Genomic DNA, 15,911 nt, shown 5'->3' with positions numbered 1-15,911 from the left:
TATTTTGGTTATTGTATTTTTCAGTTCCAAAATGTCCATTTTCTGCTTTATTTCTTTTCTGAGACTAATTCATTTGTTTCAAATTTTTATACTGGCTGTTTTAAAATCCTTGTTAGACAACCAACATCTAAAGCATCTCAGTGTTGGTATCTGGTGCCTTTTTTCCTCATTCATGATATGATTTTCCTAGCTCTTAAGTGAACTTCAACTGCAATAATGGACATTTTGGAGAATTTAAGACTCTGAATCCTATTTACTCTTTTTTAGCAGGCAGTCTACCAGCTGAGGTGTAGTGTGAGGGCAGGGTGAGTGTGTATGTTCAGCTTCCTGCTGGGCTCCGCCAACACCACCCTGGCAAAAGTAGAGCAATGACTCACACTGCCTTTTTGCAGATGGGTGGGATGGAAGTTCAGCTTCACTCTTGTTCCTAGTGAAAGTGGGGCACCAACCCGCACCACCCCGTTGCCATAGAGTAGGGGTGTAAGCTCAGCTCCCTGACAGATCCCACTGACAGTAGGGAGAGGGGAAGTGGAGGGTTGACTCACACTGCTTCATTCCTGCAAGGCAGGGAGGAAAGTTCAGCTCCCTTAAAGACCCAGCTGACAACAGGAGAGGGGAGAGGGGGGAGTGGAGTGCCAATCAGCCCTGTCATCCACCACTGTTTTGCCTTGTAGCTGCCAGATGGGGGTGACACCTGGGCCTTACTGCATCGGGGGAGGGGGACGCAGTGTTGACTAGGCCACCTCCAACCATCTTGCTCTATCTACCTTCTTGATGCTGGGTGGAGGCTCAACACTTCACTGACACAGGGCTGTGGGGAGGCTTAGCCAGGACTAGCCCTGCCTCACACCACCTTGTTATGTCTCACTTCTTTCAGGTTGGGGTGGAGGCTCAGTGGTTGCTGGCCCCCACAGATGCTACTCTAGTGAGAACATCACCTCCTTCTGTAGGGAGTGGGACAGGGGTGGCGGTGAGAGAATATTGGGTCCCTGCACAACCTGCCAAAACCACCCAGCAGGGGGTATCAAACTGCTGTTTGCTCTTGCTAGGCAGGAAGGGAAGATGAGGTCCCTCAGCTGCCCAGCCAACACCATAGGGTGGAGGAATCCAAGAACTGCCACTTGCTGCTTAGGAGTAGGGTGGGGTTTTTCTGTTGGTGTTTGGCTATAGTAGGGTGGGTGTTGCCAAAAAGGTTTACTGTTGTTAGCCTACCCTTCCCCCACCAGTCTGGTTAAAGAGAACTGGCTTTTCTTGGAGTCCGTTTTGTCTGTGCCTGTTGTTGGTTCCAGGTTGGAGGCTTTTACAACACCCTCCAGGATATATGGGAGGTGATAAGAACACCCAGAGAACTTACTATTTGTGTCATTCCTTTAGTCTCAAAGTCTGCAGGCAGTCTGCCTTCTTATTTCTACATTTCAGAGTGTTTCTGTGCTTGTTTGTTAGGTGTTTTAGTTGTAAAGGAAGACCTAAGAAAAAAAAAAAAAAGACTCCTCCATCTTGGCATAAACAGAAGTCTCCTTCAAATGACTACTTTTTATGTTGAAATAACATTTGTGTGTGTGTGTGTGTGTACATGTTAAAAGAAACTTTATTGGGTGTTTGGGGTAATATCATTTATTTTCTAAGTTTCCACATTATGGTTAAAAATGTACTATGGAAAACTGCTATAACATCATAAATCATAATTTTCCCCTAAAGATCCAATTATGTTTATATTGTTCCTGGCAAACTTAGCTTGCTTCATGTTATTCAACTGTCTGTCCACCTCAGTAATTTCACATTACAATATTCCAAAGGAGAGAACTCTATTCATTATTACCTAGTAATATACTACACAAACTCAGAACAGCCAGGGGGGGAAGATCACTTTAAAACTCATTTGGAGCTCTTCTTTTTAATAATCTACAGCAAATTTTATTTTTAACTTGCCAGTGACACCTCTCTTTAAGTAACTCCCCTTACTGCTACCAACATCCACTTTGATAGCTATTCTTCTTGAATTATACCAAGAGCCAACTGGAACTTGAAGGAAAGAAGGCAAACAGGGGTTTCACTTTGCATTTTTACTTCTTTAAACGAAACATCTGTATATCTCACATTAAGAGATGGATTCTTGAAAATTCATTTTATTTATTTATATTTAATTTCAGAGATTGTAGACTTTTTGTTTTGATTGGTCTTCGATTCATTGCTATAGTCTTGCTTTAAGAAACTATAGTATAACAAGACTGAAGGCTGAAGGGACTGTAAGGAAAAATATCACCTCAATTTTTGCTTTCTTTCTGTAAGTTTTTAAAATTAATCTTTTACTCTTAGATATGTTTCTTTAGAAACTCTGCTCTAGCTGGAGGTGGGCCCAGGTGATGAGGTAGCCTAAGATATTTCCACAGAATGTAGGTCTCTATTCACTCAGTTGGAAAGCTATTGTTTTAGAAAAAGCTTTTTATTTATCATATCTAAAAATGAAGCAAATCTTTTAAAAGTACAAACTGAAACTAAGTTTTCTGAGAACAATGTATATAGCATGACATAGGTAAGGATCTTCTATATTAGCCTTAGAGTAAAACTCCATTTAAGTTCCCTAATCAGCAACAAAACATGCGCAAGAATTATGGATACAAGTAGACAATAAACACATGAAAAATCCTTCACATCCTCATTCATTAGAGAAATGTAAATCTAAACCATGATGAGATACCACTTTCACACACACAGGGTGGTTATAATGAAAAAACAATAACAAGTGTTGGTGAGGATGTGGAGAAACTGAAACTCTCATACACTGCTGATGGGAATGTAAAATGGTACAAGTTCAGTTCAGTCCACTCGCTCAGTCGTGTCTGATTCTTTGTGACCCCATGAATCGCAACACGCCAGGCCTCCCTGTCCATCACCAACTCCCAGAGTTCACTCAAACTCATGTCCATTGAGTCGGTGACCCCATTCAACCATCTCATCCTCTGTCGTCCCCTTCTCCTCCCGCCTTCAATATTTCCCAGAATCAGGGTCTTTTCAAATGAGTCAGTTCTTCACATCAGGTGGCCAAAATACTGGAGTTTCAGCTTCAGTCCTTTCAATGGTACAAACCAGTTGGAAAACAATTTGCCAGTTTTTCAAAAAATTAAATATAGACTTACCATATGACACAGCGATTCCACTCCTAGGCATATACCCAAGAGAACTGAAAACATATTCACATAAAAACTTGTAGACAAATGTTCACAGCATTTATAATAGCCCAAAGTGGAAACAATTCATATGTCCATCAACAAATAAATGGTTAAACAAAATTGCTATAACCATGCAACAGAATATTACTCAGCCATAAAAATGAAGCACTGATACATATGCTACAACACCGATGAACCCTGAAAACATTATGTTAAATGAATGATGCCAGACGGAAAAGCCACATATCATATAATTCCATTAATATGAAATGTCCATAAGAAACTAATCTACAGAGACAGAAATTAGATTATTAGTCACCAGGGGCTGGGGGAAGGAGTGAATAGGGAGTAACTGGCTAATGAGTATGGGATTTTGGGGGTGATGAAAAAGTTATGAAATCAGATAGTGATGATGGTTGCACAACTTTATGAATATACTAAAGACTACTGAATTACATACTTCATAAGAGTAAAATGTGGCATATAAATCATGTCTCAATTTTTAAAAAATATTAACTGGGCTCTTTAACCTAAGTTAAAAACCTAAGTTCCAAAGGGTGAAAACAAGCCACCAATGATTGTGTAACATTTCTTTAAATTTCCTTTTCTTTCACTGTAGCAAGATAATTGGCAACTTTTTCAGGCTCAGTCAGACCCTGTTTTCTGGCACTCTGAGGGAAAGTTAAATAGATTTTTTTCTGAAAAGAAGATGCAAATATAAAGAGGTAATGGTTTAATAAGCTGCAATTTAAAAACAGCAGTTATTCAAGCACACACCTAGGGGCTTCTGTATGGAGAGGGGTTAAGTTACATCTGGGCAAACCTCCTTTTTCAAGTACAGTAGCTTTTGTTTCAAATTCTCACTTGTAAGACAGCTTAAAAATTGTAAAAATTTCCCATACAATGTCAAAAATGGTGTTTCTCAAGCCAGCTCCCAGGTTATTTTACCCAAGCTCTATTTGAAGAGTAATATCCATTTTGCTTTTCTAAGTCTACCTATACATTCCCATAAAAACAAGTGCTCAGTACAAACCATATGGACCCTCTCTCCCTTAGGAGGAGATGTCATTTTGACCGAGTCACTCACCTATACGCTGTTCTCAACCAAAGCCGGGCAGTCTAGTGGAAAATCAATGGAATTTTCAATCTGTGAGACTTGGTGTTTGAACTCTGCCTCCTCCACTTAAGAGCTGTGCAATCATGAGCAAGTTACTTAACCTCTCTAGGCTTCAGTTTCCTCATCTGTAAGTTGAAGTTAATTACATCTATCTCATTCAAGTTGATACACACAAAGCGTCTAGTCAAAGAAAACAGAGAGAGTTGTTAGTCGCTCAGTCATGTCCGACTCTTTGCGACCCCGTGGACGGTAGCCACCAGGCTCCTCCATCCATGGGATTTTCCAGGCAAGAACACTGGAGTGGGTTGCCATTTCCTCCTCCAGGGGATCTTCCCGACCCAGGGATCAAACCCAGGTCTCCTGCATTGTAGGCAGACTCTTTACCATCTGAGCCACCAGGGAAACCACAGTCAAAGAAAAGGCATTCAGTAAATGTTAATTTCTAAGATGTATCAATCTACTTTCCCAGTATTTATTAGTACAGTATAGTGAACAAAAGACACCATTTCGGACTGCCAAATTTCCCCAACACTTCGATGTTACCACTTGAATGAGAATGTCACCGTAAAATTAGTAGAGTTGTATAAATTGCAGAATGGTTATTTGAGGTACATGTATCACTTATCGAAATATTCAGGGTAGAAGATAAACAAGACAAAGGTGATTAAACATAATTTGAAAAAGCATATTCAATATACTTTTCATTTAGAAAAAGCATTAAGCCTATTAACTTTAAAATACAAGCAATAGAAGGTAGAGTTGAAAAACACTGGTGTAGAAAAAAGGATTCAACTTGTATTCTATAATCTAGAATTGTTCTATTGTATGTGGTAGCCAATAGCCACGGTGACTATTACCATTTTAATTAAAGTTAATAAAAAAAATTCAGTTCCTCATACTAGCCACGTTTCAAGTGCTCAACAGCCACATGTGGCTAGTGGCGACCAAACAGTGCCTACCTAGAAGTTGTTTAAGTGAATCTCTCCTATTATTTTATATTGTTTTCAGATACACTCCTCTGCTCCTAAATGTGAAGAAGCAAAATAAGATCCTGCATAACTGAGGTTTTTAGTATAGATTCTACAAGATTTCTGGAGTGAAGATATCTCCCCAAACACTGCACTTGAGATGTACTTCAATCTCTTAATGTCAAAATGAACTTTTGTTTCAGGCTATCATTTGACATCTGCTTCTAACTCATATCAAATGACTAAACCAAGTTTCCTATAACAAGTTTTGTGGCCCAAAGGATTAGAGGTAAGCTCACAGAAATCTAGATGACCAGGTCAGAAATGAAGATGAGATCATCATCACATGTAAGATTACAAAGATCAATTAACATAGTGGATAAAACATAATTAGTTTTTAAAGTATGTGAGAGACCATGGATAGAATATTAGTTAAGACAGGCAAATCTGACTTAAGTTATGCTACTGCTGTAATTCTATTTATACTAATAGAGGAGAAGAATAATAGGAAGTATAAAAATGCTTTTGGATTTACACATAAATGTATGGTTATGTAATATTCAGGGAACTAGCACTGTTTCATGGGGAACACACACAGACACAAATACCCTCTAAAAGACAATGTGGAGAGCTGACTCCAGGTGGGACAGCAGGCTAGCTTTCAGTCTTGCAGCCAGCTGATCTTTAGTTCATTCACATTTCTTTCTAGCTGACACCTTCAGGAGAAGAAGGTAAAGATTCAGAGTAGGTAATGCCAGTAATTGAGCTATTCTGCTATGGTAGGTTGAAACAAAATCAGCTTGTTAGTGGCTAATATGTCCATCAAACATCCCTGATTCCAGAGGTATGTGTACATGGTGGACAGAGATCAGAAAAAGGGTAAGAAAGTCATTTTACATTATTTGTGAAAGTTTTGGTCATTCAGTTGTGTCCAACTCTTTGCAATCCCATGGACTGTAGCCCTCCAGGCTCCTCTGTCCATGGAATTCTCCAGGCAAAAATACTGGAGTGGGTTGCCATTCCCTTCTCCAGGGCATCTTCCTAACCCAGGGATCAAATCTGGGTCTCCTGCATTGCAGGCCAATTCTTTACCATCTGAGTCACCAGGGAAGCCCTTACATTATTTAGTAAGCTGTAAGTGTAAATTTTTTAAAAGATGAAGTAACAATATTCCCAAGTTAAAAACAGCTGCATCAAAATATTATTAATCCTAGCTATTTTCTAGTAACTCTAAGTTTGAAGCAATTAATTAAAAAAGATTGGGACAGGTAGACAGACTGACAGCAGCATTAAGTAGCAAGTGATAAGTTTTTTAAAAACTCTGAATATTAAACATAAGTTGCAAAGCAAGTCAATATGGGGGCCATTTAGTAGGGGCAATTAGCTTGATATTAAGATAGAATATGACCACTAATTTCAGAACATTGGCTTTAAAAGTTTAAATTATTTAAAACTTTATTGTATTTAAATTTTAGTCAACTATTAGAATGGAAAATTGTTACACAAATTAATTTAGAAAGACTTCAAAATGAAACAAAAACTTTTGACAGTTACAGGAAAAAAAAGCTTTGATAAAGTCAATTAAACAAGCCAGGCAATACTGGATCCTATTACTATAGTTATCAGACTTTCCAAAATTGTGTTCTGCAAAGCACTTATGTCCTTTGAGACTTCATAGATGGTTCACAAAAAAGGGATGCTGACATCAAGTCTCAAATGCTCTGAGATATTTCCTTTTTGCAGATTCATCATGTACATCATCATCTTAAATTTCTAAGATGTTGGCCAGTAAAGACATTAGTCACATCTCATTTAACTCCACAACCCCAAATTTATTTGATTATGTCATGATGCTGTGTGTGTGTGTGTGTGTGTGTGTGTGTGTGTGTGTGTGCGCGTGCGCACATGTGCTTTGGAGGGAGAAGATGGTTGTTGGGACACAGACTCATTTTGCAAATTTTCAGAGACTTCTCAGTTGAAAATACCATATGTACTATTCAAAGTTGCCTAAGTACCAGTATCACATAACAGAATAAAATCCAAAGGATTGTGTTTCTAGACAGGAAAACCCAGCTACTCATGGCATAATCAAATAACCAAAATAAACATGGTTATAGTAATGGAGAGGGAGGTGTGCAATATTAATTTCTGTCCCTAAAAAAGGAAATTAACAGAAGTGACTCTAAAATATAAAAAGACGCACACATTTTGTTTTGTTACTTTTTAGAGTAAGTTAAAATTCTACCTACTGATACTATATATTAAGTTTATTTCTTCACAGACACACCTCCTTCAAGAGGTTGACATATACAGTATATCATATTTCATCAATTACTAGATACCATCATGTGTTAAGATACACTATTATTTTATGTATCACTAAGGGAAAAAAACTACTGCTAACTAAACGACATGCCAAGGATTGTGAGAGGGCTTCCAATTTAAGCATCACTGAAATATGAACATACTTTCTTTTCTTCCTTCCACACATACTCCTCAAAATGTTCTTTATCTGTTTCCCCCCTTTAAAGACACTATCAAAGAGGGGAACAATACAAAAAAGGGTAAGATTCAAGAGACTTCTGTTCACCTTACCTTACAATTATATTCTGATATTACAAAGGTTCTTTTAAAACAGGTCAACCAAATAAACCATTTTTAATTGTTCTGTTTGATTCTGGAAAAACTACCCCAGAATTAAAACACAGAATTTACTAAAATAGTTCTGGTTGAGAGATGATTCATTATAACTATTAAACACTTAAACCATGTACTGAACCAAATGCTTTACATATATTATCATTTAATTCCCATCACAACCTGATAAAGTAGGTATTATTTTTATGCCTATTTTACAGATTCGAATGTTAAAGCATAGAGATTTTAAATAACTTGCATAAGATTACAAAGATATTAAGTGGTAGAGGCAGGGCTCAAACCCAGATCTTCATGGCTCCAAAGTATGTTCTTTAACACTTTGACATACATTCAAATTATCCCACAAAGTGGAATAAGTAAAATTGAAATATTTAATTGCTAGTAACTAAGCTATTTGCTTAAAATAGCCAAATGTATTGAATGATATTTATGTTTTTATGGATACATTTTATACTGTTTTATATAACATATATATTTGTGTTTGTTTTGTTAACTGACACACTTTACTTAACAATTAAGATTTAGTTATCTTGCTATTTGGTATAAAATTGAAAAACTAGAGTAACTGAGATTTGATAATTGTTCCAGATTAATGACACAGGAAACTGTTATCAACTACTAAGGTGGGTGGGGGGGGGATGTGGTGCCGGTGTTAAGTTTAATGCCAAGTATTAAAGTGCAATTACTTGTTTTTTTCTTCCTATTATGTGAAATAGGGAGTGGGATGTGTAAAATATTACATTTATCACTTGCATTCCAATGCTTTAAAACTTGTTATCCACCAAAAAGCATGAACAACCAAGCACTATTACACTCATGTATTACCAAGAGACCACCAAGATGTCACTGTTGTACCCTGTAATCTGAAACCACTGGGTCTAAAACATTCAGTCTGCACTGGACAAACTGGGCCACGTGAGGTCACCCATCATTCACAGCCTAGCAGATCACACGTCTCTGAATATGGAACTCTAGAGCAAATCTTTGTCAATGATCACAATGGCATAAATTTTTTAGTGGATGATAAATTAAAAAAAAATCTTTACAACAACTCTTCTGTAATTCAGACTTCTAAATGATCTGCTATATTTTTGATCATTCTATAATTTACCAAATGTCATGTCCTTGGTCAAGAGTGCACATCCCAATTATGCCACTCTTTTCATATAAAAATAAGATATACTCATTGTGATTTCCAGAAACAATGATGAAAAGGCAAAGTCCGCCTATACTTGTTTCTTTAATTGGATAGGCTTCTCTCTTTATCTTAAAATTTAAATGTATCAAAGAAGTTTCTCATTTTGGATTAACCCCGTTAGCATAGGATCAAGCTGCCAAAATAAAGCAAAGTTTCCTAAATTTAGTTTTAAAAAACTGATATTTAATATTATAATCACTGAAAACAGCAAAGTGTTCAATAATGTGTCACAGTTACTCGACAGTTGACATGTAACAATACCTGTCCTCTCCTCAGATCTTCACTTGGGGGAAAGAAAAAAACCTGAAAAATGGTAAAAATGAAACAGGAAAAGGAAAAGAACTTAATAAAACATTTTTTTTTTCAAAATCAAAGATCACATTTTAATAGAATGTTTTTCCCTACAGATGAAATATAAGAAATCTAATATTGATATAGTGGAAATACTACAGAATCCAATATAATCTTTGAGATTACAAATGGTTGCACATCCAGTGAAGATGGTTTCCAAAACAAGGGTCTTGTTTTTTGTAAATATTTATATAGTTAATATTTTTCAATGCATTATGGGTACATCTTATTTAAAGGAATTCAAAGTAGCTACTATATTTTTACATAGCACATTTCTATAAAGCAAAGAGAATCTCCTTAATTTTATTCTTTTTGAAAATCATTCATATTTAGGTTTACTATAATTTATCTTTACTAAAACTGAGAAAGTGTCACTTTAAGTCAGGCTTAAGATTCAGTAAATGTCCCTAACAGCAGAAGCTGGAGTTTTTAGAACTTATTAGCCACAATCCCTTGATATCCATCTCCTGAACACTCCAATATTCAAAAACACACTACCATCTTAAATAATTCATTAGAGTTTTGAATTAACCTGGAGCATTTAGGAAGGTATTTTGTTTTTAATCTTGTACCAACCTTGACTTTGCTTACACAGTACTTCCTTTATTATTCTAAATTTGCTGCTTTAAACATTTGGCATAGTTCTAGCCTATCATGTTCTGACCCATGTTTGAGTTCAACCACAAGGGTTTTTCTGTTTTGAGCACTATGAGACTCATATGAGGTCAAGGAGATATATAAAGGAATCAACAAACTGCCTGTACTTTTGGTGAGGTACTCAGTTCTTTTAAGATTGCTCATATTTCAATTTAAGATTAAAATGATAAGAATAGAAATAAGACTGACAATTACCCTATTTCTGACCTTCATAATTAACTCACTGGTCATCTAGGGGGCCTATATTATGTATATGCCAGGCACTGTGTCAACTGCTAAGGATATAGAGAAGAAAAAAAAGTCTCAGCTTTGAAGAATTCAGTCTCCTAAGGAGGAGACTATAAATGTAAATCTCTATAGAGAAGGACCCTGAAATCTTTTGGCCTGAAGAGAAACATTTTGGTGTTTTTACTCAATGACTTTTTAAAAATGATTTTACTCTAGTAAAATACAATTATTCACTGATAACTTACTGGGGAGAAGATGGCATAATATTTTACCCTGAAATCTTTTGGCCTGAAGAGAAACATTTTGGTGTTTTTACTCAATGACTTTTTAAAAATGATTTTACTCTAGTAAAATACAATTATTCACTGATAACTTACTGGGGAGAAGATGGCATAATATTTTAAGTCCAATATTAGACATCCAAACGAAAATTTTCAACCTTCTCCTTACTGGTTTCAGTATTTTCAAATTTGTGTCAGAAGTAATTTACTTGAAACAGCTGAATAAGCAAAAGCAATAAAATATCTAAAGGCAATTTGTTAGAATCTAATTTTAATAAATCTAGGCAACACTGGCTCTGATTGAAATACCTTATGCCAGAATTTCAAGAAAATTACTTGAAAATGGCAAGTTGTGGAAACCTATCTGCCAGGTTCTGGAAACCATGACAGTAACTAAAATAAGTAGGCTTTAACAAATGAGACATCTTATAATACCATAATTGTTTCTGAAAAATACATGGCCTCTAACTATTGGCTTATTTGTTTATACTGATTTTTTCCACAAAAGATATGAAACATCTACCCTAGTATAAAGTAAAGCACATGAATTATATTCACCTGGCTGTGAATTATGGCTCTGCCATTTACTATTTATAATCTTTGTGCCCTTAACTTCTGAAATCAGTTTCTTAATCTATAACAACGGAGACCAAAATCCTACTCTGTTGGGGGGATTGGAAGGATAAAATGAAATAGCATGAGCACAGTATCTGGCATATAGTAAGTGCTAAATAAACATTAGTTTTGTGTTTTCTTTATCCAAATGCATGCTGCACAGAAAAAGGATCAGGTGGAATCTTAAATGACTTTTTTTTTTTAAACACATTGATAAATGCCAAGCAGAAATGTGGACTGATTAAGAGCAGCGAATGCTAACGTTAGCATCTAAAAATCAGGCTCAAAGCAAATTCAATTTATTTCCACAAGGTCGGCAGTTTGAGAATATACTTTGTTAACCTTTTACCTATGGTACTTAAAGCAAAAAATTTTTCTGAAGGAAAAAAAAATGAATGAAAAGAGTCCCAGACGCATTGTTTTTTCACACTATCCATTCAAAAGATGATTAAACATTCTAAATTTGACTTCCTTACAAAAAATTTACAATATTCGACTGGCTAACAATTTTAAATGAAATTCTCTTAATTTCGCCAGACTTAAAAACCTTATTTCCTTTAAAAAATATATTTTTAGGAAACATCTATCAATGTGTTTTCCATGGAAGAAGAGCGTTTCGTTTAGGTTTTAAAAATATGATCCAAGTCGCAAAATGCAAAGCACCAACCGTAAGCACTATTACAATTCTGCTTGCGATAAGGAGAGCAAGTAAACATTTTACTTTATTCAGCAGCGGAGGTGACCAGGCAAAAAGTGCAAAGTGATTTGAACTGATCCCCGTCCCCCTCCCCCTCCATTCTACCCAAGAATGCAAGTGTCCCGCATCTCAGATCAAAACTGAGCCTCGGTCTTACTGACGTAACCAGTAACCCTATCCACCTCTCACACTGCGGAGGCCGGCAGGGCAGCGGCTGCCGCCAAGTACACCACTCATCAGAGCCTGCCCCATTCCGCCCCCGCGCTTCAGTCATGCTTTCCAGAAATGGGGTCACTCACTCAGTAACTATCACACACACGCAGTCTATCATCCTGTAATCCCCCAAAGTCCGCTGTGGGGATAGAAGACAGCAAAAAGTCAAGAAGGAAGAATCACAGACGCGCCACCATCAGGAATTGATTTTCCGCTCCGGAGAGGAGCGCTGATGCCTTGAAATGGGTCTTGTCTGGATTATTTTCACAGACCCCGAGTTGGTTCTGGGACAGAAGCGGCTGCGAAGAGCCGGGGAAATTCTGTCTGGCCCTGTTTGGTTATATCGTTTGGGTTTGGGTCACCACGGTGGGCATCTCAGGGACGGTCACCAGATCCCGGGCGAGGTAAACCAGAAAGCCCTTTACTGCGGCCGCTGATCTTGAATATCACTGTATCATCTCCGCGGACAGGAAACTCAAGTTAAACTCCAAGAGACGGGGTCCTCAAGCTCAGCGACCTCAGAAACGGGGCGGGGAGTAGGATGGAGAACCTCAGGCTTCCACTTTTTTTCTTTGCAGCAGCAGAAACTACTGCGGCAGATGGGAGGGGGGCCAAAAACCCTAGACTGTCCTGCACCCCTTATCCGAACCCCCCCCCCCACAGGTCGCTACCCCTGCCCCGGGCCGTTCCTGCCCACGCGCGCCCGGTTCCCCAGGGTAACCCTGTCCCCTAGCCGGATTCGAGAGTCCCCGCTCTACAGTGAACCCAATCCACACCCCTCCCGCATCCCCCAAAGTCACCAGGGTCCAGGGAAGCCCCCGACCAGGCAGGGCCAAACTTCCCAACTCCTCGCCGGCCCCCGCTCCGCGTCCTGCTCCCCCCACGCAAAGTTGGTGAAAATCGGCTTCTTGCAAAGCCCCGGCGCCCACTCCAAACCCCACGCGCCACCACACCACAGCCCCTCTAGCGAGGGAAGGGAGAGGGCGTGCGGATGGGAGGAAGAGAAGGGCAAACAGATCAACCCCAACTACCCAAACCGGAATCCCGAACCGAGGGGAGAAGCGAGCAGCAGAGGAAGGGGCCGAGTGGCCGGCTCCCGGGAAAAGAGCGAACCGGCGGGGGCGCGGGGAGGGGGGCGCGCCGGCCCCAGCCGCCCGGCTGCACTCACCTCAGCGCTGTCGGATGGGCTCTCCACAGCCATCTTCTGCCACGGGTCCGCCAGCTGCGCCAGCGGCATCTTCCCCCCCGGCCCGCCGCCTTCACCGCCTCCTCCCTCCCCGCCCGCCCCGCGGCCGGCCCCGTTCCGTCGCCGCCCGAGCCCCACGGCAGAAGCGGCGGCAGCAGCTGCAGCAGCAACGGCGGCAGCCCGAGAGAGGGCTCGGCGCCGACACCGACCCTCGAACGCCGCGCGCCCGGCTGGAGACGCCCGCGCACTGAGCGAGAGCCTCGCGCGGCTGCCCGGCACCGGGTCTCGCCCCTTTCTTCCTCTCCTCCTTCCGCCGCCGGGACTACAGCTCCGCCCCCCCCGCCGGTTCCCGCGCCCGCTCCCAGCAGAACAGCGGCCCCCGCGCGCTCCCCCACTTCCGCTCACAACATGGCGCCTAAGCGATACCTGTCTCTCAGAGCGAGGCTCGGCCGCCGCCGCCACCGCCGCGCGCAGCCGGGGGCGGGGCCTGGGAAGACACGCCCCTGGCCGCGGCGCTCCGCTCGTCCCTCCTTCCTCGCCCGAGCTTCAGCTTCTGGGCCTCGCCTTCTTTCAGGAAGGGCAAGCGGAGAAATCTGGGGGCGTCGGCGGGAGGTGGGGGAAAGAGCGGGAAAGGAGGAGGTGCGAAAGGCTGAGAGTTTCTAAGAGCCACAGGTCCAAGCAGGTTGAAGGCTCTCAGGGATGTAGAGAATTGTGGTCCCCACCCATCTAGGGAGAGACCGGTGAGGCGTAGGGGGTGCGGTACCGTACCAAGGACCCGGGGAGGGGTCGTGGGGTCTTTTCGGCCCGATTTTTCCGTGGGTGCATGTGGGCGCGCCGAGTCTATCGGCACATGTAATGGCCCAGGACCCACCCTCTCTCAGGGTCATATGATGGGCATTCACCTGCCCCTCCACCCCCCACGATGGGGATACAGAAGGCTTCGTGTCCTGGAGCCGCTTGGGGCTTCGGCTCTCGCTTTGAGTCAAGGCTCTCCAAACTGACGCTTTTGTGTTATATTATTTTTAATATCTGGAATTACTTCGTCTTGCATGAGTCCCCCCCCCCCCACAAAGTCCACAGAGCCCTCAGGCTTCAGGCGCGACCCTCCAAGCTCGCCCCCTCCCATCCCTCCCCGGTTCTCCGCAGCCTAAATCTTCACGAAGGAGAAAACAAGGAGGTTCTTCAAGGCTGCCAGTCTCGGCAGAGGTTGGGGAATTATTTTAAAATATCTTGGTGGCAGGAGCCCGGGATTCCTGCTTCTCTGTTGACTTTAAATAAAAGATTAGATTAAAAATCAGGCTGGCGGTGAGTGGAGGAGGGGAGAGAGGGAGGGCTTCTAACTCCTGCCCAAGACAGGGAAGCCCTAGGTTAAGGAATCCCAAGCCCCAGACGGCGATGGAGCGCCAGAAGACCGGGAGAGCGTGAAGAGAGAGGCCTGGACGTCTGGAGTGGGTGGGGGCGGCGGTTTCGACCCCATGTTCCCAGCGCCAGGTGGCCGGCGAGCTCAGTGCGCCGGGGCAGAATTGTGTAAAAGTCGCCGGGCTGAGTGGAAAGCTACCGCAGCCATTGGCTAACCGCCCTACAAGGAAAAGGAAAAAAGTAAAGGGAAATCTCCAAGCCGGCCAGTGCTTCCATCCCCTCAGGCCTCTGCCCAGGCGTCCAGATCATCCCACGCTCGGCGACCAGAGCGCGTCCCCCGCTGCGCTCCTGTGCACGCCTCTTAACAGCTCCTTTCATCCTCCAGGGGCCCACACACCTGGAGAGCCTTCCTTCCTAACGCAGGTGTGAGGATGAGATTAGAGCCCCACACCTAGCTGCCCAGCCAGGTCTGTGCGGGCGGTGCAAGCTTTCTCTCTGGGCCGAGAGAGGCAGGTGTTAGTTTTTTCTGCTGCCTTCGCTGGCGCGCCCCTGGGTACAGGCTCGAGGCCCGGGAGCCCCGTGGCCACCTGAAGAGGCTCCATCTGTTCAGGGAGCCTGAGGAGGCGGCCGGAAATCCTCGCTGCGCGCCCTCTCCTGCAGCCTTGGACTCAGGGGGACAGCTCAGGGTTGAGCAACATCTGGGCAGGCTCAGCGTGGTCTGTGAGGTGGGGGTGGGGAGGACGGAGCTCGTGATTTTGTCACCTCCCCCAGCATGCTGATTCAAGTGCTGCAAATCCAATCTGGACCCAAACCTCAGCTAATTTGGCAGCCACCGTCTCTGTAACTCCTAACAGTAAAACCAGCCTCCAGTAGTTTGAAGATAAGGAATTGTATATCGTTTTGCATTTATGCACAAAGTGCCAGATTTATCTTTCATTTATATTGCAAAGCACGTTACCATTCCTTACAGCGAAAAGAAGTCGGTCAGTTTGGTTAGTTTAAGGTAAATTAGTCCTCCGCCCCCAACGGTGATCAATTATTCCAATTAACATTCTTTCTTTAGTAAAAACATACAGTTGAAGAGTTATCATGTGTCTAACACTGTCCAACTCTAAATACTCCACCCAAAGGGTGAGCCAACCTTTTAAAAACTAGTTGTTTGCATACTGAAAAGTTGATTTCAGTAGGGAGTTGATTCAGAGGAATAACTTTT

The 15,911-nt window shown here is 41.9% G+C and overlaps 1 protein-coding gene across 5 annotated transcripts in view; it reads right to left on the bottom strand.

Annotated features, from left to right (window-relative positions):
* Positions 1-13,790, bottom strand: part of RPS6KA3 (ribosomal protein S6 kinase A3) — a 102,120-nt gene extending 88,330 nt beyond the window's left edge. For 2 of the 5 annotated variants that reach the window (XM_018043794.1, XM_018043792.1), the window contains exon 1: positions 13,322-13,421. Coding sequence is in view for 1 of the 5 variants with exons in the window: in XM_018043791.1 (XP_017899280.1) it covers positions 13,322-13,390 (69 nt within the window). In the remaining 4 variants the exon portion in view is untranslated. Of the gene's footprint in view, positions 1-13,321; positions 13,704-13,765 lie in introns of those variants that run through there. The other 3 variants (XM_018043795.1, XM_018043793.1, XM_018043791.1) reach the window with 3 other exon arrangements.
* Between the last annotated feature and the right edge of the window lie 2,121 nt (positions 13,791-15,911).

Source organism: Capra hircus, assembly GCF_001704415.2.
Source record: "Capra hircus breed San Clemente chromosome X unlocalized genomic scaffold, ASM170441v1, whole genome shotgun sequence".
In the NCBI taxonomy this organism is placed as follows: Eukaryota; Metazoa; Chordata; class Mammalia; order Artiodactyla; family Bovidae; genus Capra; species Capra hircus.
Note: the sequence above shows the minus strand (reverse complement) of the source record. Positions and strands in the feature narration are given on the sequence as shown.